General features: G+C 34.3%; 1 protein-coding gene across 1 annotated transcript in view; it reads right to left on the bottom strand.

The window, feature by feature from the left end:
* Positions 1-5,212: 5,212 nt before the first annotated feature.
* The window catches only part of LOC145245916 (collagen alpha-6(VI) chain-like), a 40,522-nt gene continuing 19,038 nt past the window's right edge, over positions 5,213-26,696 (bottom strand). The window contains exons 6-11 of the mRNA XM_080107658.1: positions 25,941-25,982; positions 15,993-16,046; positions 14,246-14,293; positions 8,004-8,063; positions 7,462-7,542; positions 5,213-5,730 (exon numbers count right to left, since the gene is read on the bottom strand). Coding sequence (XP_079963784.1) covers positions 5,720-5,730; positions 7,462-7,542; positions 8,004-8,063; positions 14,246-14,293; positions 15,993-16,046; positions 25,941-25,982 — 296 coding nt within the window. The 3' untranslated portion in view covers positions 5,213-5,719. The remainder of the gene's footprint in view (positions 5,731-7,461; positions 7,543-8,003; positions 8,064-14,245; positions 14,294-15,992; positions 16,047-25,940; positions 25,983-26,696) is intronic.

Genomic DNA, 26,696 nt, shown 5'->3' with positions numbered 1-26,696 from the left:
CATACAAGTAAATTATTAGCCGAATCTGTATTAAGGAGTAGTAGTAGCCTCGGACAAACCCACTAGAGATGAATGAATGTACCTTTTTATTCACAACATGACATAGCATTTATCCAGTTACCAATATATATATATATATATATATATATATATATATATATATATATATATATATATATATATATATATATACAGGGTGACCCCCCCAAAAAAAAAACCTAAATAGAGGTCATCTAGAACATATGCTATAGAACGGAGAAAAAAAGGCCAAAGACCCTAGTGTTTTGATGTGATGTTTTGAATATAATAAACTAGTTATGACCAAAGTTTCATTTCATTCAGACAAAACAGTAAGAAACGGGGCCTAATTAGAGTTGGGGCCAGTTTTTTGGGTCACCCATATGTATATGTATATATATATATATATACTATAACGTTGCTGTATTTCAATAGCTTTCCCCCAACGTTTTCCATACATTTTTTTATACACAGAGTACACCACATATCAAGGTCCAGAGGCCACTCGAGGATAAGGGTAAATGGATGTACAGTTGTCAATGGGATTATAGCTTAGTAATAGTAAGTAATGGAAATTTGGTAAATTGGATTACTTAAGGGGACGGTTCATCAAGAATTTGTTTACGTTGGACTTTAAGACAAATTGTAGTCAGCTGAAAAGCAAGCAACGGAAGAGTTCCACAGGCGTGCAGTTCTAAGAAAGAAACTTTGTTCATGGAATCTACGTTCAGGTTTAGGGACAGATAAAGAGTAGGGGAAATTATTGATAGTGGTTTTGGCTAGACAAGTGTTTTTCGTGAAAGTTTGGCAAGGGGGGAACCATAGATTGGCGCTCAGATGAGCACTTGGTATGAAAACAACGATAAAGCAGAGACAGGCTCGCAACGTCTCTTCTGTGGGAAAGAGGTTGCAGGGAAGAGGAAAGGGCATCCCCTTGTGAGAAAGAGGGATAAATAAATACCTGGTCAGAGATAGGTTAGTTTGGGAATGAATGTAAAGCCGTTCATCACATGCCAACATGTAAAATAAACATTAAACAGAATATGATTGTATACAAATGTACATTTCTGCTGCTCAGTAGTGAGTCATGGTAAAAAAAAACGAGAGGGAGGGGGACATAAAGAGGAGAAAAAATGGGAGTAGACAGACCTTATACTAGTGATGGCAGACGAATTTAGGAAAACTCGTCCCGGGAAAACTCGTCTCGGGAAAACTCGTCTCCGGAAAACTCGTCTCCGGAAAACTCGTCTCGGGAAAACTCGTCCCCTTTCGCTAGGTAGGAAAACTGGTCCCGTATTGAATAAATATCGATTGAAAACACATTTTATGATCGTTCTTGAAGGAGATATTGCTTTTTAAAATAGACTATAGCCCCCCCATAATATTTTTAAAAAATATTTTTATTTGTTTAATGTTTTTTTTTTTCTACCTAACTGGCTAAGTTCTTAGTGGTTTCACTTATTTTAAAGCGTTTATTATGTTCATACAAAGTTAATTAAAAAAATTTTTGGTTCTTATTTTAACGATGTTTTTTGGAGTCATAAAAACAATAATAAAAAAACAAAACAAAAAAATTAAAAATTGGGAGCGTTACTTTTTTGTTTTGGTTTTTTAATTATGATAGTTTTTTGTTGTTATATTTTCGTTTTCTCTCATACCAAATGCAATGCACTCATGCGTTATTTAAAATTATAATTCTATCAATTATCAACATTTATTGTCGTCCCGTCAAATTTTGCAAAAATTAACTAATAAATCAAAAGCGAAATATTTTTTTTGGCACGAGAGATGCCATGTGCTAACAATCTCTCGTTAACTCATTTTTAATTTTTTAATTTTTACTTCAAAATTCTAAAATCAATCATTCAGAGAAAAAGTAATCACTAAATAAATTTATTAATCAATTTTATTGAAAACTCCGCTATCGTTTATCAAGAATCTTTTTAATTTCATTTTTTATTGGTTGTTTTTCCGAGGGAGATATAACCCCCCCCTCTCTAAATTATATTTCAAAAAATATTAAAATTTTGGTTTGTATTACTGTACACATAGATTCGAAAAATAATAAACTAGACAAAATACTGTTAGAAATTCGCTCAATATATATTACCGTGACATAGGTTGACATATATTCGGTGTTTTTTTAATAGTATTTTGTCTAGTTTATTATTTATAACACCTATTCCCGAACTTACTGTGTTTAAGAGAGAGTCGGCCGCTATTTTGAATTGTCCAATACATCGGTAAACACTGTATGTTTTTCGAGCTGAATAAACATGTTACATTGAATAAAAACACGAAAAATATATCCAGTTTGGTAGGAAAGTAACTTATCTTGCCTTTGAAAACATTTATTTGTTATATATTTGTTTTTTGACAATTTTTTCGAATCTATGTGTACAGTAATACAAACCCAAATCGATTTTACCCTTTTATAACAACAGTAAATAAGTAAATTCTTTTTATATTAATATAAAAAAATATGCGGTCTCGTTTATGAACATAATAAACGCTTTAAAATAAGTGAAACCACTAAGAACTTAGCCAGTTAGGTAGAAAACGGACACTTAGAAAATCGATTTTATTTAAAAAAAAAAAAAAAAAAAAAAAACATCAAACAAGTAAAAAAAATTTTTTTTAATATTATGGGGGGGGGGCTATAGTCTATTTAAAAAAAACAATTTCTCCTTCAAGAACGATCATAAAATGTATCAATCGATATTTATTCAATAAGGGACCAGTTTTCCTACCTAGCGAAAGGGGACGAGTTTTCCCGAGACGAGTTTTCCGGAGACGAGTTTTCCCGAGACGAGTTTTCCCGAGACGAGTTTTCCCGGGACGAGTTTTCCGGGCACCATGGCAGACATGTTCAACATTCAGACAGAAAAATGTTTACAAAAGAAAAAATGAATGTATTCGTGTCAACAACGATGACATCAGCTCATGACAAGATTTACAACGACGATAACATCATATATATATATATATATATATATATATATATATATATATATATATATATATATATATATATATTGCAATTAGGAAGGGAAGACTTTGATGATGCATGATTAAAAGTAAATTTGTATATATATATATATATATATATATATATATATATATATATATATATTGCAATTAGAAAGGGAAGACTTTTATGATGCATGATTAAAAGTAAATTTGTATATATATATAAATATATATATATCTTCTCTCCAAAAAAGTGGGAATGAAGGGGGAACAGGAGAGGTAAGAAAAAGGAATGGGGAGTCAGCTGACCGGTTTCAACCCTCGCTTTTCAAAGCTGTATCGAGGGAATTTTTAAAATAAAGAATGAAAGCGATTAAAATGGCGTTTTATTTAATTTGCGGGGAGAAAAAAAAAGTGGGAAAACGATTAAAATAAAACAACGTTATGGACGAATACCCTAGAGATTAATTCGTCCATAACGTTGTTTTAAAGGAATTTAACGTTATGTTTAATACCGGGCAACGCCAGGTACATCTGCTACTATATACAAAAGCAATTAATAGAAAGCAGTACAATGCAGAAGTGTAACAAATCAGAATAAACTGAAGCTAATTAAAACAATGGTGGATGAACCTATACAGATTTACATCTTATTAATGCATTAATATATATGCATTTTTATACTTGTAGCATTGTATTGTGTTCTTACTTGCGTCAGTATAGTCAGATGGAGTTTCCATATTGTATGATATTTCCTCAGATACGCGTTAGAATATAGTTCAGACGTGCGTGCGGTGACTGAATCTTTATAGTCAAAACCTCTTTTCAAAAATTTATCTGATTGAATATTCCAACGAAAAAAAAGTAAATAAATTAGATTTACCTTGCTTCTAAAATTGCCCGTACCATTTACAAGGAAACAAGTAAATTACACATTCAAGTTTTTTTTACCCACTTGTATGTAATTTTTTAATCGATGACAACACCCATCTATCTATCTATCTATCTATCTATCTATCTATGTCTCTCTCTCTCTCTTTATATATATATATATATATATATATATATATATATATATATATATATATATATATATATATATATATATGGGGATGTGTGTGTGTGTGGATGTGAAAACAGCGAAAGGAAAGAAATCAAACACAAGACAACAATATCAAAAGTCTGATTTTTGACCGGTTTCTCTTCGGATCAACGAACATCTTCAGTAAAAAAAAAAGATTTTAAATTTATTAAAACTTAAAAACATGAGAAAAAAGTCTCCTTTTGTTTAATCGGTTTTTCTTTTTGTATTTTTTTACACATCCGGTAATGGGCGAGAGAGAGAGAGGTATATGTAGGTATATATATGTATATATGTATATATATACATATATATATATGTATATATATACATACATATATACATATTCATACATATATATATGCATATACATATATATACATACACACACACAGATATATATATATATATATATATATATATATATATACATATACTTGGTAAAACTGGTAATTAGTAAAAACCTAAACAGAGTGCTCATTACTATTGTTAACTTACAACCATTTTTGGAAGGTCTGACGAGGCTGTTGGATCGTAAAGAGAGTGACCGAAATGCAATATTTGACTTTTAGTCCCTTATGATTTAGTTATGTGTACTTCGATGTTGTAGGTTTAGCAATTCAAAAATAGAAAATTATACCAAAAAAAAAAAAAAAAAAAACTAAACAAAAAAAAAACAACAAAAAACAGCAAATAGCTGTTACCAGCCAGTGTAAAATTTATTCTTCCACTGATTCATATATTTGTATCAGCTATATGTTTTGTTTCTATCGATGTTTCGTAATGAGTAAAATCCGGTGCCATCTTGAATACGTCGATTTTATATGAAATTTATTTGGGAAAGTGCCCGGAAATAAATGTCGTTGTTACAAAAGAGGAGTCGAGTTATTATGTGTCTTATGTTCCTTGCGAAGTAGACAGCATACAAGGTGTTGGGTCTACGTGTGTAAAGGTAACTTTACACACGTTATATAAAGCCTTAGCATCAACCCTGCAAGGATATCTGATATAATAGAGAAAATATAACAAAAAAAAAACAAAACAAAACACCATGTAATATCATTATTCGTATTTATTAGGATTCAAAATCAGGACTATCTTAATAAAAAATAATTATATATATATATATATATATATATATATATATATATATATATATATAATTGTTTCAAAATCTCAGAAATTGCTCAATACTGCTCGATCTTTTTAATATAAAACAGTATAAGTTCCATTTCAAGCAATTCAATGAAAAAACATAAACAATTATATTTCTTGAACTCAATTTGCCGCCTCAAAATCTGTTGACATTAAAATATGAAAACGAGGCCACTAATAAGAATGGCACAAGAGTTAGTAAAACTGCCAAACGGTATTTTCTTTATTACGATTCTTTGGTGAAATAATTATCGAATATGCCTTTTATACTTCGTTAATGCTTTCAAGCCAAATTAGGTAAAAAATAATGTCGTCAGTTCTTTGGCCGGTGTTAACAATCTTCCAATATAGTCCTGGTGTTATTTTGCTTCCTAAAGCAAGATTTTTTGTTTTAAACTCGAAATGACTGATTCCCGAAATACACTTTTGAATGAAGATTTTGTTAATATCATCTCATTTCGTCTTGTTCATTCACCAGTCTGTTCTCGTCTCTGTTTAATATTTAACTGAAATCAGAGAAAAAAGAAAACATTAAAATATACATTAGCATACTAGGCGATATATACAGCGTTATCAATATAGTTAAACATAATTGTAATCAATTTTATGCAGTGGAACAGCACCAAAGTAAGTGGAGATTATGTTAATTAGTATGAATATTGGTAAGGGTTACATAGTACATTTCTGGATAACCCAGCAGCAAACGGAAATAAACCCGGCTTCAGATGGCGTGATTGAATTGGGGAGGGGGGCAAGGTCAACGGTTATTCCTAAACATCTCTTGGGAATGTGGCATAGCGTATTTATGTAGCAACCTGAGGTAATTTAAAGAGTGTATACATTTTATTGGGACATCCTAAAATTGGATTCTGCATTTTTGGATTTTACCGTCATTGGATAGTTTACCTTTCACCAGACTATCCATTCACGTGAAATCACATTTTTATTCACCCTATTCCCTCTGCTTCACTTTTTGTTATCAAGTAAGATCTATGATTTACTTGTAGTTTCATCAAATACTTTTGCAAGCAAATTCCGATCCCGCATTTTGCTAAATCCTACCCTCTGATGATAAGGAAAGTATTTCTTTGAAACTCCGCGGATTAAGGATTATCCACTTATTTAGTTTTTCGTTTTTAAAATTAAATAAATTTTTAACTCATTTCAAAGTGTTTTTAACATGTTTTATTAACTATTTGTTCTTATATATATACACATATATACATATATACACATATATATGTATACATATATATATACATATATATACACATATATATACACATATATATACACATATATATACATATATATATATATACATATATATATGTATATATATATAAGGATTAATTATGTAAAAACTATATGCTACATAACGTCAAGGGTGTGAATTCCATAAAAAAAACGTTGATTTAATTCGAATAAAATAAAATACACATCAACTGTTTTTTCTTTTCTTCTTTTTTTTGCCATGATGTAAACTTCGAAAAAGAAAAGCGCACTTGATTTTCAAAATACAACCGCTGAGATATAACGCGCGGCTCTTTACAAACAGACTTTTCTTTCTCCAAGTTTCCATCATGAGAAAAAAAGAAGAAAAGCAAAAAAACAAAACAAAAAAAACCCCGAAAAAACAACATACTGAAGATGGAGTTTAGCTCCGAAATATATTTATGTTATAAATTTAACAATAAGTAAAATATTTGTTTATTTTCCTAATATTACGTTGTGATTTGGCTTTCAAGCGCACTTGATGCGTATTTTATGTTATTATATGTGACATATTTCACAGATGTACCATGGTTTCATTGCAGTGATTATACCCAATTAAGTGCGTCAGGGGATATTTTTGTTAGTGTCTTTTGTGGCGTGTCCATTTTCTGTATAATGCCCTCACAATACTTCGAAATATTTAATAACCTTTGCATTCAATAAAAATAAAATCTCATGCCAATCAGCTAGTCATTAATATTTTCAGTATAATTAATTTTTGATATATTTATGATAAAAAGAATAAAATTAAATATTTACATGAGAATGAATTAGAAGTAAAAAGCTGTTATGTCGCTATTTATATTTACACGTGTTCTAATTTTCGAGCTCATACAACTATGAAAGAAATACTGATGTAATATAATACGCGACAACAAACAAAGAAGGTTTTCGCATCCTATGGGCTGACTTTTATTTAGAAAGAAATTTTAAAAAATTCACCACAGAAAACTGCGACTTACTTATTTGGTGATCAACATAAGTATTATAACCATAAATGTGGCTGACATCACCATGGTAACATTTTCGGCAGCATTTTAATCCTGGAAAACAAAACACGAACAATCAACTTCTTTATCCCGTTAGAAAATGTTACATACAACAGATACCTAGGTCGTTCCGAAAGTAATGCATCCTATTTCATTTAACTAAAATGAAAAGTTGAAGAGCTACAAGACGAAAGTAGTACCATAAAACAGGCGACCGTTTGTGCCACAGAATTTATTTTTTTTCTCCATAGTCATCGTCATTCTCAATGCACTTTTGTAACAATGCGATGGTGGCTGTTCATGGCCGTCCGGAGCTCACTTTGTCACTTGCATCTCTGTCACCACTCTGAAATCAGCGAACCCATCTCTTACCTATGCTGACATCATTTGCATTCCAGCTACTTGTCAAAGTACATGTTTTCTAAAGTTGGCCTACCCGACGAGCTAGTATTTTAATAAAATCACACAAATTCTCATGAAATAAATTAAAATAAAAAAGAGCAGAATATAATTACCATCTCCGCACTTCTTGTATGCTGGGAATTCATAACAGATTCTGTTTCCCATGCAAGCAACTGAAATAGATATTAATACATAAGTCATAAGAAATATTCTGAAAAAAAAAAATCCATAAAAAAAACCCTGAATATATGTAAAATATCACGGGGAAGGGGTTGCCAGTTTATTGTGTATACGTTTTTTAAGGCTATCTTAGAAACTGAGTGATATGTCAAATAATTCATATTATTATATAATAAATTCGATCAGTAACTTTGGTTTTGATAACTCGTATCATACAGGCAATCGGAAGAGCTACCCCCATCCCACAAACAGTCATAATACTTCATCCTGGCACCCACAGCATCGGGAACTTACTATAAAAAATTTTCCGATATTCAACACCAAAACTATTTACCGGAAAAGAAAACTGACATATATTATTGGTTCACCGACTTAGTTTTTTATTGGAATTTCTTGAGATGAGTAATTTGTGTATTTATTTATTTGCGGACTGTTATCCTCATCTTCATAGTTTTTGTTTCACCACGTTTCGACCAATTCATCCTCTGACCTTCTTCAGGTGATTAACCGCCACGGGATAGGGATGTTGAGTCTCGTAACTCTATCCACAGCAATTACTGCCTTCCATAGTTGTTATTGTCTCATCACGTTCTGGCCAACTAAACCTCTGGCCGGATTTGGGTAGGATTGAAACCGCTATTTTCAGACTATGTTCACCTCGAACTGTAGAAATTCAACGCTTCTATCTACTGCGCCACGGACACAATCAAGGTTGGATTTTATGGTCTAAGTTTTCGTTCTTATCTGGTCTTCACCAGCAACTACAACTATGAAGATGAGGATAACACTCCAAAAATAAATGAATACACAAATCTGACATCTATTTGATATAGCCCCAACCCAAACCCCAAAGCAAAGATAATGGAAACTTTTGCATACACCTTGCTGTGATTATGTAGACCGATTCGGGATACTGAAGCGAACATGGCTGCAACATGTTTTATCCTGTCTCTCATAAATCCCCATTTACATTATGGTGCCAGCCTGTGCGATAGTTAACCAGAGTATAAAAATGCTGCACGACCTCGTGTGCTTTCGGCATATATATATATATATATATATATATATATATATATATATATATATATATATATATATATATATATATATATATATATATATATATATATATATATAATATATATATATATATATATAATATATATATATATATATAATGTATATATATATATATATATAATGTGTATATATATATATATATATATATATATATATATATATATATATATATGAGATATTTGTAATATTGAGGGAACTGTTAGGCACATGTGTTTCGAGAAAAAAATAACCAGCAGCCCCTTGTAAGTGTGAATGTTATGAAATATAATGAATTCATCGCCAAAGACACACACACACACACATACATACATACATACATACATACATACATACATACATACGTGGGTATAATAAAATTCTTGACTTTTTTCCTTTTTTTTTTAAAAGAAACTTCGCCACTGATGATCTGGGGAAAAAGTATTGTGCGAATTCGTCTGGTCCAAATTCCATCAAATGATGCTTATGACGATAATGATGCTAATGATGTTACAAAGCACTTGGTAATTTGATCAATATCATTCATTAAGTTCTTTTTCAGTCACCCTCCACTCTATAATAAAGACCAAGATGTATCTATTTGTATGTACTTCCATTCCATCACACTAAATTTAGCGAGTGAAACACGTGATATTTCTAAGTCCTTATGTGAAACCATTTTACGTGTTGAGGGAAAGCGAGAAAGCAAATTGCAAGTCAGGTCAGCTCTCACCGCTTGAAATAAATTCGGAAAGAAATCCTCCATGTTATGAAAAAATTTCAACGGTTGGTGTTTTGTTCTAAAAAAATGCGAGTGTAAACAATAGTGGAAAATGATTATTTTCCCGCCGTTTTTAACAGAGCATGTACGCTTGTATTTGTATATTTCTTCAACGTCTCTGCTACTTTCCGTCCGTATTTCTGGCCTTTGTGTTTCATCTTGGAAACTGTCCATAGATTAATGTCCAACACTGAAATGAATAAATAAAACAGAATTAACAGAAATCCACAATTTAAAAAATTTGAAAAAAAACAAAAACAAAAATAACAAAAACAATAAACGAAAACAAAAATAAAACATTTTTTTAAAATTTAAATAATGAAACAATGAATAAAACAGAAAACTAATTTTGAAATGGGAGTGTGCATTTTTTCTGTTCTCCTCTTTAAACCCTCTTTTACACAAAAGACCTTTTGCTAGCCTCACTCAGCTGTATCATTATGTTTATGGTATGCAGCAAGAACCTGTCTGGCAACAGACACAGCAAATAACCTCCCTCGCCTATGCTCACATGGTGTGTTTATAAATAAAAATGCAACAAGTCGTCGTAAACGAGAGCAAAAGCAATAATGTTTCAGCAATGTTCCTGTTGGACATTTTGGCAAAAAATATTCACAAATCAACAAGACAACTGTATTAGTTGGAGTACTCTTTATTTGCTGTTATATTCATACTATTTTGGCCGATGTAACCTCAGACCTTCTTCAAGTGTATCTTTTCTAACTTAGTAACCTAATAGTTCTTTTTTGTGTATCTTTGAAGTGTGTGACCACAGAACGGTACCATAAATTCTTATGCAATCTATTACATTATGGCCGGGAAGCGGGACAGTACTACTGTCAAAGGAAAAGTAATGCGTCCCTTATCTCTCCTGGTCTCTGGGAAACCTTTGGGCATGGTTCAGAACCCATTTACCCCCTCCCCGTACTCGTCTCGATCAGGATAAGGTGAGGTCATGAAAAGCAGGTGATTGATGTAATACGGAAGTAAACAGAAATAATTCTGGTTTCATATTTCTGTGTGCTGAGCAGACGATCCCTCTGGGTACAATGGTCAGGAAAATCGCCCAGTATGAGCACTGCTCGGGCAGAAAGAAACTGCAAATAAAGCTATGGCAATACATCAAACTCTTTATTCAGGAAACACCATGAATAGGGTTCTAAATCAGAACATCATGGATGTAGGGATGAGAAGCATGGAATTAATGAATGCCTCGAGGGAGATAGATAGATGAAAAGCTTTAGCCGTCAACACCTGTACCAGACAGGACAAAACTTGATGATTGCATTATTGTTGTTTTTGACATTTTTCTCGTTACAAAAAACAAACAAAAAAAACAAAAACAAAACAAAAACAAAAAAAACTTCATACATTATATATCCCTCCATAACTTAAATCAAAATAACTCAATGAAATTAAACGAATAATTAAAAACCAAAATAAAATTAACTACATATAAAAAACCTCTTTAACGACACGACAAAATTGCTCCTGACGATGATTAATGATCGAAAGCGCTAAGGAAAATAGCCGAACAAATAATTACTCTGCAACCTAATAGAGAACTTAGCAACAGAAACGAAAAAGAAGAAGAAAGAAAACCCTGTCATATTTGACTCCCCCTCTCACTCTCTCTCTCTCTCTCTCTCTCTCTCTCTCTCTCTCTCTCTCTCTCTCTCTATATATATATATATATATATATATATATATATATATATGCATGCGAAAGTGTTATAAATCTAATTTCTTTACACTGAAACGTTTAGAATAAAAGGACGAATATTTTAAATTTAGTTTTCGATAAATAGATTATTTTAATTGAAAGCAGAAAGAAATTATGCCACTATCATATAATGTAAAACATAATTGTCGAGTTTAGTTGTGTGTTCAAATGCAACACATTTTGTATTGGTAGTTTCGTAATTTTGAAAATGGCGTTCATCGCATTTTGCACTCGAACTCTTCAAATACTAGTTGTTTGGAATTTTTTTTACGAAGAATAAATTCCCCTACATCTCTTAGACCACTCTTTAATGCTAGAAGAGACCAGGAAAGTGTTATTCTATGCAGCTTTGGAGTTCAGTCGAGCATCTGCTATAAAAGTGATTTAAATATAAAGGATAAGCTATCCTTTAAAAGGCCACAGATATTTAATTAACTTTTATAGTAGACTAGAGGGGTACCCGGCGTTGCCCGGTTTTTAGAGGCGTGTGTGTGTGTGTGTTTGCGGAGAAGGTAAAATGATTACAAAGCGAAGTAATAACCCTGTTTAAATATTTGGTATTTTTTTAGATTAGGTCTACCTCCACAATTTTCTTTTAAATGACGACTTATATAGGTTTTCGACTATGCTGAATACTGAAATCGCATTGAGATTTTGCCGAAAGAAGTAGTTATTGAGATATAAAATTTTTTTTATGCATTGTATTCTTTGGTGGCCATCTTTGTTACGCGCGTAGATTTGTTTATGGCGCGCGCACGCGCGTAATACAGACGGCCGCCAAAGAATACAATGCATAATACAACTTTTTATATCTCGATAACTACTTATTTCTGCAAAATTTCAATGCGATGTCCGTATTCAGCATAGTAAAAAACCTATAAGCGTCGTCATTTAAAAGAAAATTGTGGAGGTGGACATAATCTAAAAATTTACCAAATATTATAAAAAAAAAGCTAAAACTTCTAAAAAAAAACAAAAAAAAACGAACGTTCCAGCGGTGCCCAAGTGTTTCAAAAACAAAACAAAAAAAAGTTTGAGGGAGGAGAGGTCCGAACTCGAATACTTGAGGCGAAAGCGAAATAAAGAAAGGTTATGAATAAACTAAAAAGTGAATTAGGTCAAATATCAATCCCGCAGTCAAGTTTGTTTTGGTTTAGTGTCGCAACATGTCGTCCCCATAAAAAATAGGGGTGTCCATATGAAAGCAATTGCAACCCCATTGATCAAAAGCTGATTGCTTTCTGGACATTCCGGCGCGAAAGCCGAGAACACGCTGTTTGAATTTAGTTTCACTTTATTTATACTAAAAAGTCGGACAAACAGGCGACACAGCGAAATAGCGCAATTTTTTATGGTCGATGTAAATAAATCTACACCCGACACGCGTTCCCAAATCCTAGATATCTAGGAGGTATACAAATACTTCTAAGCGATAGTAACCCACCCCCCGAAAATTGCGGCGAAAAAAGCCTTTGCGAGACATACATAAAATTATCACACACATTTTGCCTTTTATATATATAGATGGTCGACTGAGCCCCAATCTCTTGTCCATGCCACTCCATAAAATATTCACAAAAAACAAACAAAAAAAAATCGTCAAACTACAACTACAGCAAAAATTTCCTTTCTTATGTACTTAAAACTAAATCAAAACTTCCATGAACAAAGTTTCTTCGCAGGACCTTTCCACCCGTTGAATATATCACGCGGTTGTCTTCCAACTGACTTCAGCATAGACGTTTTCAAGTCTAATGTTGACAAATTCTTTTCGAGCTGCCGACTTGAATAATAAATTCCATCCATTGTTTTCAATGCTATTAAGATGTTGTTCACCGTAATTATTAACTTATTAACTTTTATTTTCGAGTGGCTTTTTGGTCTTGATAAGAGGTGACTCACTAATAAAAACTAGTATGGACGATTAGTCTAGAACAATTCTTCAAATAATAGGAGGATTCTAAATTGAAATTTCTGACCATGCGGATCTCTAACACTCGAGTGCGTCCATGATGCTTTTAAGACAACTAGACATTTTAGTCCGTTTAAACTGGGGAAAAGTTATAGCCCGTTGACTAAGAATGACTGCTTTGTGCCGAGCTAATGGTTGAATATGGTTTTATTTGTGTTCAATTTTACATTTAATACTATTTCAGCGAGATCGGTCCAGTAGTTTTCGATAAAACTTCTAGAGTAAATGTGGTATTGTTACGACAAATATCTATTAGCCCCTTTAAAACCTAACCGTACATCAAACGGATATCATGATGCTTAGTTCACAGCACCTTATCATAATAAAGATCTGTACAAAAACTCAGCCAGATCAGCATAGTAGTTTCCAAGAGCAAGTGGAACGGACAGACAAACAGATAGACAGACAGGCTAAAAGAAATATAATATAGATAATATAGATGTTAGAGAGGATAAACAATGCATGTAATTTGCTATTTAGAAAACCGTCTTGTAGATCCGTCTACTTAAATAATGAATTTCTCAGTTCGTTTCCAGTCCTATTAGTGTAATTAATCATCAGTTGATAATCTTATGAACCATTATCTTTGAGTTGTTTTTGGACCTTGATAAGCGATGTAAAAAAATCGTGGCACTTACCTCACCTTCCAATTTTATTGGTCTCCTGCACATTCCACGACAGCAGAGTTGACCTACAAATAGACATAAAATCGGCACAAGAATAAATTTGGATTTGCTACCTAACTATGTAATCTTGTATTACATGAAAATATTAGCGGGATCCATGGAAATTATCCTTCGTATATAATATATTCATGCAAGGTAAGCTGTCAAAAATGACCCCCCCCCCAAAAAAAAACGTAAAAAAAAGAAAACTCATAAAAACTACGGAAACGGTCGAAGGACAGCCTGAAGGTCTCTTTCAAGCAGTTTAATTTGTATACGAACCCGTGGGAAAACGTAGCCCAAGTCATAAAGAGGCTACAATTGCTGAATCTGCATGCATTAAAAAACGTGAGAGGATACGTACTATAAATAAACAAATAATAGATAAATCAGCACGTTAGCTACAGAATACATGTCTTACATGCAGGAGAATCTTGAGAGCTCGAATCGAACTGACAAATTATCTCCGGAAAAATTGCATCATCATGGTCATCTTCGCAGGCGATGGACGAACGTTATGATTTCTGCAGTGCTTAGAAATATTTCCATTCTACAGATGTCCGGCACGAACGCAGACCTCGCGATATTATTACACCATCTTTTATCAAACAGAAGCATACTTTTCTAAGTATTCCGATCAATGTAATTTCAAAATATATCTGATTATGGTTGTATATCGCCAAAACCCTTGTGAATTTTTGTGAGATATTTCCATTGTATGGACGTCCTGTGCAAACGCAGATCCCACAATATTATTGAATTTTTTTTGGGGGGGGGGCCAGAACATAAAGTAAACTTTGTATATTAGCTCAAAGGGCGATCAACTATTTAGTTTGAGCCTAACGTTCGATACAAAAGCTTCTTCAGATTAAACAAGTGAAGCATGCATGGTGCCCTGTGAGTGCACAGAGAACGAAGCTTAAAAAATGCCCCCCCCTCCGTTTAGCCCCCAAAGTCTCCAGAGGACATCAAATCCAGGTTAAAATGAACAAACGGTGCAGTTTTAGGCCTTATCATATGTAAATTTGAGTTCTGCACAATGCAAAAAAAAAAAAAAAAAAAAGAAATGACTAAGTCCATCATTTGCCCCCCCCACACACACATTTAACCCCAAAAGTCCCCAAGGCCTTAAAATATTTAAATTTGGGTTCAGCACCATGAAAAACTACTAAATAGAGATAGACAGAAAATTTGGACAAATATGGTAAAATATTCCCAAAAATAGAGTGTTTTTATTAGCCCTAAAAAAGCCCCTGGGGCACACCCAAGAGTTATCACGAAGTATAGATAAACAAAATTATATAGAAATCAGTTAGTTACAACATTTTAGAAAGTTTTATAAAAATCCAAGGCATCTTTTTTTTTTTAATAAGCACAATGTTAGTCATTTTATCACGAAAGGCATCACTAGGGGTGAGGGCAACCGGAGTTTTCCCGGGAAATCCGGTCTGTTACTTTTTTACTCGCATAATGTTTAATGTTTGTGCAAAATTTCCAAAAATTCCAAGGCGTAGTTATTGAGAAAGGTGCGGACAGACGAACGGACGAGGGTGAATTTTAGGTCCGCCCTCCTTTTGTGGGGGACCAATAAACATTCGTAAAATGTGAACCGATAGAAAGTGGACAAAGGCAACTAGTACTTAATGATCTGATGATTGTCGGTTGACAGAGTGTATGTGTCTTCCCGATGGTTTAATATAACTGTTGCAAGTTACTTTTACTTACCACGTCGGCAATCTTTATCCTTCTTGCATGGCCTGTAGCGGAGTCTTCTTACATCTAAGGATATAAAAGAGATAGTTTTAGAAAATTCTCCTGTTTTAGATAAAAAAAAAGTTACATGATGGTATTTTTAACAGTAAAATAAAATTGTGATAATTCAACCCATTGACAACAATACACCAGTTTTTAATGATTTAAATGAATGAATTTGGGGCGATTGGATAGAAAGAGAAAACAATGGTGTTGTTGTTGAGCAGAAAAATACCTTCTGTTTAGTTTGGTAATAATAAACAGGCAGTAGAATAAGCCCCGACTGGAAGTCAGCAAAAAACGGTGTTAGACCAAAATAGGTTCTGGATATAAAATACTTTTCGTTACTTCCGGTTTAGGTTAAAAATAAAAATAAAAAATAAATAAAAAGAAAATAAAACAATGCAAAACAAAAGCATTCAAACAGTTTCTACGACTTTTTTTTTCGGAAGAATTAGTATTTTAAGTCTTTTCTTTTTACGAATATAATTTCATTTTTAATCATAAAATATTTAGTAAAATTGTTTTAGATTAAAATATTTAACATTATTTAATTTATTTAGGAGATATAAGATAAAAAATGTAAACATTTTGTTTACAAAAAAGAATTACTAAGGGAGATCGTTTGATATTATTTCGAAAATATCATAAAATGTTTTCTTTTTTTAATAATAGAAATATTTAATAAAATTGTTAATAATAAAAATATTTAATACAGTTGATTTTAAAGAGAAATTCTACGACTTTTTAAAAAGCATAAATCTAATTAATGACGCCATCTCCTTAGCAATAATCCTACTGACGTATGTCCGACGCAAGAGAAACTATCGGAAGTAACGACTGAAATTACTTATGAAGTTTGATTATTATATGTTTTAATTAAAATCAATTTCATTAATTATTTTAATTAAAACCAGTTCTCCAAATTATACAATAAATATATGTTTATATAAGCATACATATAAAATTATTGAAATAAAAACAAATGAAATTATTTAAATCAAAATAACAAAATTTTAAACATTACAAAAAAAAACAAACAAAAAAAAAAACAAACAAAAAAAAACAAACAAAAAAAAAAGCAAACCAAAATACGTATACAATACATAATAAAAACGAAGGAACTGATTTGCCGTGTCACAGCTTCCGCTAGCGCTCCGCAGAAAATTAGAAAGTACGTTATCTGATTATAACCCGCTTTTAAATATATAAAAATATATTTAAAGAACAAGTTTTCCGAAACCAACAAATCATATAAACTATTTGAAAACTTAGTTTTAATAAAAGAGCTTAAATTAAAAAAAAAAAAAAAATGAGGACGTAAAAGGAAATATTTTGTATACGAAACATATTTTGGCTGAACACCGTTTTCGCTATTCCGTTATGGCGATTTTTTTTTACAAACGAGTCACCACTTATCAAGCCCCAAATGCCACTCGAGGATAAGGGTTAATGATTTTACAGTGGCCAAGGGAACCTATCCTACTAATCGTTAGTAGTGGAAATTTGGTAAAATGGATTCCTTAAGGGGATGGCTAATGAAGAATTTGTTGAAGTTGGACTTGTAGAAAACCATATTGTAGTCAGTTAACGGAACAGAGTTCCACAGGCGTGCAGTTCAAAGAAAGAAGTTTTGTTCTGGAATCTATGATTAGGGTTAGGTGCATATAAAGAGTGGGGAAAATTAGTGATAGTGGTTTCAACTAGAGTGTTTTTCGTGAAAGTCAGGACAGGGGGAACCATAGATGTGAGCTTAGACGAACACTTGCCATGAAAATAACGATAACGCAGAGATAGGATCGCAACGTCTCTTCTGTGGGAAAAAGGTTGCAGGGAAGAGAATTAAATCACTAATAATAAATACGAACGCGGCATGAATTAAAATATATTTAAGCGTATCTTACGACGGGGCAAGCATAGACGCCCACCGACAGTTATAAAGAGAGAGAGAGAGAGAGAGAGAGAGAGAGAGAGAGAGAGAGAGAGAGAGAGAGATTGAAGCCTACTAAATGGATTCTTCTTCTGAAATCCAGTAAGACTAAGAGAGAGAGAGAGAGAGAGAGAGAGAGAGAGAGAGAGAGAGAGAGGGGGTGAGGGAGAAATCAAGTGTTAACACCATGATTTTTACGATCTTTGACTGAATGAATATGAAACAAAAGAGATAATATAATTTTGAATATTAATGATTAACCTTTATTAATCAGTTTGATTACGAATGTCATAAGTATCTGCTCTTCAGATGCTGCACTTCTCAGTGGAGGAGAAATCCTTCACGACTGAGACAATTTTTAGTTTTTGTTACTTTTCTCCATGTTAAAAAGGACCCTGGTGTCTAACTCTGTCCCGTGGGGAGGCATTGTAAATAGGAACAGTACTAGTTAACTACATTTATTTAGTCTGTTATAAAATTTAACAGTAATTAATCATTTTCTTATAAATAATTGCGAAAATATTTACCGGTAAATTACGCATTTAACAATGGCGATTAGCTCAAGTAAGCCCAGACAGACAGTCACACACACACACACACACACACACACACACACACACACACACACACACACACACACATGTCAAATATATACGGTGATCTACTGAACCAGGTCAAGAAAGGCATAAAGTACAAACGCAGGGGTCATCAGTAAAAAGAGTGATATTGTATCATGAAATTGCAAGGCCTCATACAGCGGCCGTAAATGTGAAGACCAATAACGAAAGTATATATATCTAAAATATAAACGGCTATACGTCTGTCTGTCTGTCTATCGGTCTATCTGTTTGTCTGTCTCTCTGTCTTCTCCGAAACTAAAAGTCGTAGAGTAGCGTTAGAGGTCTAAAATGATTGGATTTTTTACGGGCCGTTCTTTTATGGGTCTTCAGCCGGTTAAACGTGTTTTAAAGGGGTAAAAAAATGGGTCCAAATTGAAAAAAATCGTTAAACATGTACATTCATTCATCGGCTTATATGCATGTTTCGTTAGTACAGTGGTAACGTTATCAACTTTGAATGCTACAGTTTCGGTTTCAATTCTAGCTAATGCCACCTAAATACCTTTTTTTTTGCTATTGAAATCACAATACTATAATAATATATACGAAATCTGGACAAACTAAAATATTATATTTAAGCGTATTTTACGCCCTGGCAAAGCCGGGCGTACCCTGCTTACACACACACACACACAAACACACACACACACACATATATATATATATACATATATATATACATATATATATATAGACTAGCATCTCGTCAGCGTACCTCGGTCATAAAATAAGCATAAATATATTTAATTTACGCAGTTTTTGCATTTATTCTTATTAGAGCCAATTCACTACTGACTTTTATATTGTATCCAACTTATTGTTCTGAATAGATTGTTTTCAATATAGTAAAAAACAGAAAGAAACTGAGTAATACGCATGCGAGTATTATGTTTTTTTCTAAACAGATCACTTCTTATAAGTAAAAAATACTCGACTCAAGAGCGAAACCAAAACCTAAAGACGATAACGATTAGGCCAGCTTCCTAGGTCTTTAAAAAATCTTTTCAAACCTACTATTCTTAACACAAGAACGCTGTCATGTAAACGATTTAGGCATGCGCAGTCGTGAAACAGCTGACAAACTAATAAAAATCCAATGACACCCCTCCAAGTACAATTTTTTCAATTTTGACGAATTAGCCGCTGTCTTTTCCGGATGAAAACTGATTAAAAAGTTTTCAACATGTCTAAATACTTTATATATCAAGTTTCCAAGTCTATAGATGAAAACTTCGTTGAGTATATAAGTTGAGTTATCCTCACACACACATTCATACTTTTTTCGAATAATTTGTTAAAAAATTATTGATGGAGATGCAGTTGAACATCAGTCATTAGTATATATATATATATATATATATATATATATATATATATATATATATATATATGATTAGTTTTTTTTGGAAAAAGAAATCCATCAGAGTGCTCAATTAAAAGGAAAATCCAAAATGTAAGAGCGTATTTAGATTTTGTGTACAGAAAGTTGTTAGATGAGACAAATCATTGGTACCGTCGGTTTCAAACCCGATAATATGGACCGTTTAAGGTATACTTATCAAGCTCTCTTAAGCCAATATTCGTCTCCTATCGAATATTGGCCGAAGAGAGCTTGATAAGGATACCTTAAACGGTCCTTATAGTTTGAAACTGACGGTGCCAATGATTTTTCTCATCTAACAACTTTCTCTACACTATATATATATATATATATATATGTGTATATATATATATATATATATATATATATATATATATATATATATATATATATACATATATATGCACGTGCACTCATGGACAGTAGTCTGAATCTCACAGTATTAATGCTGGTATCCTTCAGGGTTCTATGCTTGACCCAACTCTCTTTCTGATGCTCATCAATGAAATGCCAAATCACATTCTTAGATCATTCATAGACATTTATGCAGACAACACTACCATCTATGGCAACATCTCAACGGCCGGGAACGACCAAGACCTCTCTGATTCTCTCGCCTCTGATCTTGAGCACGTGGTGCAACGAGGAAAAAGGTGGCTGGTTAATTTTAATGTATCGAAACCCAAGCTTCTCTCTTTCCATCATCAACGCTCTGATCCTTGTCTAACCTCAATTGCAATGAACGGCTCTCGTCTTGAAGATGCTCCATGTTTAGACAAGCTTCTTGGTCTGACCTTCACTCCTGATCTGAAAAATGGTTGGATGATTCTACAGCTCCAGTGAATATCTCACTGCCAATGCAATCTTCTACCTGTATGAGAGCCAAGTACGTCCTCGGATGGAGTACTATTGCCACATCTGGGCAGGAACTGCTTGGAGCACCCTATCTTGTATTGACAGAGTTCAAAACCGACTTCGTAATCTAGTAGGTGATAATCTTTTTTTTTCTCTGTAATCTCTCAGAAGAGATGCTGCGGCTTGTCTCTGCTCTGTCGTTATTTTCACGACTAGTGTAAGATTGAGTTCCAATCTATGGTTCCCTCCGCGCCCAAATCGTTATCAACCCCACCCTTTCTATCGGTGCCTAAACTTAAACGTAGATTCCATAAACAAAGCTTCTTTCTTAGAACTACTTGCCTATGGAACTCTATTCCGCTGGTCTGCTTTCCAGCTGGCTATAATATTTTCGTCTTCAAGTCCAACGTAAACAAGTTTTTATTAAACCATCGTCTTAAATAACCTAATTATACCAAATTTCCACTATTAGCAATTACTACGCTATAATCTCAATGACTATCGTACACACATTAACCCTTATCCTCGAGTGACATCCGGGGCTTCACGTTTGGTGACTCCTTTGTAAAAATAAAAACAAACACCGAACTACTTATATGCCTGCGTATATGGTAGCAAATATCAAGTTAAGTAAGATTGTTTGTACATACGATTACTTGTTAATAGATTTCTTGAGTGATTACTGAAAAGAAAGAAAAGAATAAATAAAAATAAAGCGAGAAATGTATACATAAATAGATTTCAAAAATTCATACGGAACATGCATGGTTAATTATTAGTTCGTTATGTCATTATCGTGTTGACCGATCGGTTGTCGTTAGATCAAAGAAGCTATGTGACCTTTATCCTGATCAGTACTAAATGGGTGCTTATTTCGGAATACCAGACGCTGTATGTAGGAAGGCTCTCTGCGTATTCCGGCAGTATTTCCAGTCGTCTTGGACTTCTTCTTGCTACTAGATTCAAGCAATGCCGTTTCATGAAAGTTGTGATTAGGAATAGCGCAACGTGCTTCAGGAGTCCTAACTCTTTGGTAGCGCTTAGAGCGGCTGCTCCATCAACAGTTGTATAAGATCGGGATGTTTGTAGTGCCATGTCGCGCATGGAAAGGGACCTTGCACTCATCCCCGATGGGCTTTCCTGAGGCCACAGTCCTAGTTGAAGAAAGGTCAGCTAATGGTCTACTTGTGTTGCATGTCTGATACACTGCATAACCTCTTGTTCAGCCCCCCTTACCTAACTGAGACTCTTTAAAAATATGATGACAGTACAATAAAAAATAAGCTTAAACCAGGCCTTGGGACAAACAAATCTAACTTGCCTCCTTCCTTGAGGCTTGCATTCACTAACAATTTAGAACTAATTTATCTGATGTTGAAGCATTTCTCCTAACAAATACCCCGGATATCTTAGCACTAAGCGAAACTAACCTACTCTCCTCTATCCTCTCTAACTACTTTAACATGCCTGGCTATCCCACTCTGCCGTAAGGACTCTGACAGACATATTCACGGACTTGGAGTTTACATTCGTAACACCCTCCTCCTGACTAAAGAAACAAACCTAGAAACGGACGATCAAGCTTTTATATGCTTTAGACTAAACATACAACATAACATTAGCTACTTTTATTTTCTCTACCGCTCTCCCTCGACCCAGGACTGCACCATAATAAACAAAGTCTCTGACAGCATAGACACAGCACTCTCCCTCGACACTAGCGCACAAGTACATGTATTTGGTGACTTTAATGTTCACCACAAAAACTGGCTTGGATTCTCTACTCACACAGATGCAGCGGGTAGCGCAACAACACATAGCTTTGCTATATCTCACTCCTTATCACAAATGGTTACGTTTCCAACCAGTTTCCCTGACCAGCAAGAACAACACGCATCACTTCTAGATCTGTTTCTGACCACAGTTCCCGAGGATTGTATAACAAATGTTGACATCCCACTCGGGAATGCTGATCATGCAGTGATAATGGCCAAAATTGCCCTAAACTCTAGACCCAAAACTGAAGAGCCAGTGCTAAAAAAACGAGATATTATAAAAAGGCTGACTGGGAAGCCATCAGAGATCTTATCAGAGATACCCCATGGGGAAATATTTTTTCTCTTCCTGCTGGACTGCGCAAACGAGACCACTGAATGGTTCAAAACAGCAATGGAAGCACATGTTCCCATGCGGAAATTTTATAGCAATCCCCACTTTCCCCAATGGTTTACTTTTATTTGCGCGACTGCAATTGCTCAAAGGCAGCATGCATACCACAGATTTAACCGACATAAGTCCAGTTCAAACAGACATAAGTATATAGAAGCTAGAAGTAACGTTAAGAAAGAAATAGCGATAGCTAAGAGAGAATTTACTGAAACCACTAAAAAACGCATCGAAGCACAAATATTAGGAACTCGTGACTTCTGGAAAATCTACAACAGTGTAGTAAATAATGGGCAATCTACAATTCCCCCACTAACCAACAATCACGAGGTTGTCTGCTCAGCAACCGACAAGGCTAGTATGCTTGCCAGCCGGTTTGCTTCAAACTCCACATTGGACCCTTCCAACCACCCCCTGCCTGACTTTCCTTTGCAGACAGACGCCACGCTAGACGTTCTAATAATCATCCCTGCTCAGGTACATGCTATCATAAAAAATCTTGGCACTTCAAAAGGATGTGGACCTGATCTCATCCCAGCTGTGCTATTAAAAAAGTGCTTAGCCAAAGTATCTCCAGTTCTCTTCAAACTCTACAACAAATGCCTTAATGAATCATGCTTTCCGGGCTATTGGAAAACTGCTTCTGTGGTACCAGTATTCAAGATTTCTGGCGAAAGAACTGACCCAGCAAATTATCGCCTCATTAGCCTCCTCCCACGTTTCGCTCAAATATTTGAGACCATAATTAACCATGCTCTAGTCCGCCACCTTACAGATGCCAAACTTCTGACTGACAAACAATATGGATTTAGACAAGCCCGTTCCACAGCAGACATCCTCACTGTAATCTCTGAACGTATATACCATTCACTGGACAAAGCGGGGGAGGGCAGAGCGGTAGCTCTATATATATCTAAGGCTTTTGACAGGGTATGGCATGAGGGTCTCATCAGGAAAATTAAATCATACGGTATCACTGGTAGAATATTCAACATAATTAAATCCTTCTTAGATAAGAGAAAAATCCAGGTTGTCCTCGACGGTCATACATCTAAACAGTGTGATATAAATACGGGAGTGCCTCAGGGGTCTATCCTTCGACCTCTATTGTTCCTAATATTTATTAATGACCTCCCCGACCAAACTGCCTCTGAGATGGGTATATATGCTGATGACACCACACTCTATAACAGGCATGACAGGAAAACAAATGAACACATAACTAAAGAAATGGCAAAAACACTAGAGGATGACCTCCAATCTGTAGTGGAATGGGGACAAAAATGGATGGTCACATTCAATGCTGCCAAGACTAAACTGGTTTCCTTCAATAATTACAAGAAACCTTCTCTGCCACCAATAGCAATGGCCAGTGACTCCCTGTCTGAGAGTACGTCTTTCAAACTACTTGGCCTAACGTTCACAGGAAACATGTGTTGGAACAATTATATTGAAAACATTGCCAGGGCCGCTGCGAGGAAGGTAGGCTCTCTCTACCGTGCTAGAAAACTACTGACACCTGAAAGTATCCTGTACCTCTATAAGGCAACCATTCGCCCATGTATGGAGTATTGCTGTCACATTTGGGCTGGTGCATCTGCTGCTAGTCTCTCGCTCCTAGACAAAGTTCAAAAGAGAGTCACCAACCCGATAGGCCCTGAAATGGACTCTAGCTTCAGCCTCTGTTCCATTGACGAAACGTTGCATTCCTCTGCCTGTTCTACAAGTATTTTAATGGTGAATGCTCTGACGAACTGTAGATACTTGTGCCCCCACGACGTAGACACCCTCGACAAACCCAACCGGCAGCTAAATCCCACCGTCACACAGTAGAGATCCCTAGACGTAAAATATCTTTCTACTCTAGTAGTTTCTTCCCCAGAACCGCTAGACTCTGGAATTCCATTCTAGGTCCCTGCTTCCCCAACTGTACTGACATGCAGAAGTTCAAGTGTAACGTAAACCGACATCTTGCTTCCCAAATCCCAACATAGTGCCCCTGTAGTTGCTGACCCCGATAGTAGCCCCCTACACCACAGTGGCAATGGGCCTTGTTTAGAGTGAAAACGTAAAAAAATATATACATATACACTCGCAGCGAGCATCAACTGTTTTTATTTAATTTTTTGTTTACATCATCGTGGCTACGTTATATCCCGGACATCTCCAAACTTATAGATTGAATGGGTTGAGAACACCATATAAAATATTAAATAATTGTTTTTTATTTTTTTATTTGCAAGGGGAAAAGAACCGAAACAATAATATTTCATGACTATTAGCAAAAATATGCCCCTTCCCCAGCGACATTTTTCTGCCAATGTATATGACGACTAAACTACACTAATTTCCAAAATGAGGAGATAATGACTGGGAGGATGGTATCATAATCACAGAACACTACTCTATCAAAAAAAAAAAAAAAAGCGGAGAGGTAATAACTTGGAATATAGTATTATAAGGAACGTACATATACATCGCTGACCCCCGAAACGCGGAGGTAATACTTGGGAAGATGACGTCATTGTTATTTAAATGCAACTTTAGAACATCAGTGCATCACAAATACAACAGGAACACAATGAATATTGTAAATATTTAGTAACATAGACCTTCTGCATTGGACAGTCAGCAATCTTTTGGGCATTCATTAAATTAGCCCGCGGCAATACTCTAGTTAAAAGAGCGTCCGACTTTTCCTTAATTTTTGTCCAAAGTTCTTCGGGGTATCATGACAGCAAAATAGGTTCTAAACGATTTCTCTACAAAAAAGGGAGATAATGTCTCGAGGATGACATCATGACAGCGAAAGAGATGCTGCACGACTCCACCCCGAAATAAACATTGAAAGATATTTTTTGAATGGATTAGCGAATGTAATATTCATTTACTTCAATCGTTTTCTGCACAGTAAAACAATTACTACTTTGTAATTATAGCATGCTAACATGGATGAGTGCTTACCTTACAGAGTTTTGAATGGCAACATCCTTTAAAGCACTCTGTCTTTGCTGAAAGATAAAGAAGGACAAACATGTTCAATAAAATATACGCAGAGTTTATATAAAACTAAAAATGTGTATATATTCATATATGTCTGTGGGTGAGAATATATGTACGTACAGTATCGCCAAAAAGAAACTGCACATCTGTCATTTTTCCAATAAACACACATTTAAGCTAAATTAAATGTAACTGCTTAAACAACCTATGCCTCATTTGATTCGCCGTTTATTCCTTTATAATTTTATCTGTTCATATTTGACTTTTAATTAATGTAAAAGAATAACTTAAAATTGAGAAACAAAAAAAAAGAAAAAAAACAAACTATAATTTATCTGTTCATATTTGGAACATAGTAATCTTCTAGAATATAAATCTCACCTGTCTGTTTAAATGTATACATGTATGTCTGCCTAAAACTTTCGACAGAAGGGACATATTTTCACGAGATCAGTATAGTTTTGAAACTCGACCTTGTGGACGACAAATATCCAAAAATTAGCCTAAGGCATTAATTTCTTCACCCGCAACTTGGCACTTTTCTACAAGGAGGGTTGCTTTTTTCACCGATATTTTCGAAAGTCATCCCCTCTTTTCAATTGACTAGCTTTAATTAAAGCCTTCGCCACATTCGGTTTGGCGATGGACGTAACGGCAAAGACGTCACGTTTTTTCACTTTTTTCTTCACGATACGGGTTCTAGCCTGCTAGCCTACTACCAC

Source organism: Euprymna scolopes, chromosome 23, assembly GCF_053919585.1.
Source record: "Euprymna scolopes isolate OS-2025 chromosome 23, ASM5391958v1, whole genome shotgun sequence".
Lineage (NCBI taxonomy): Eukaryota > Metazoa > Mollusca > Cephalopoda > Sepiida > Sepiolidae > Euprymna > Euprymna scolopes.
Note: the sequence above shows the minus strand (reverse complement) of the source record. Positions and strands in the feature narration are given on the sequence as shown.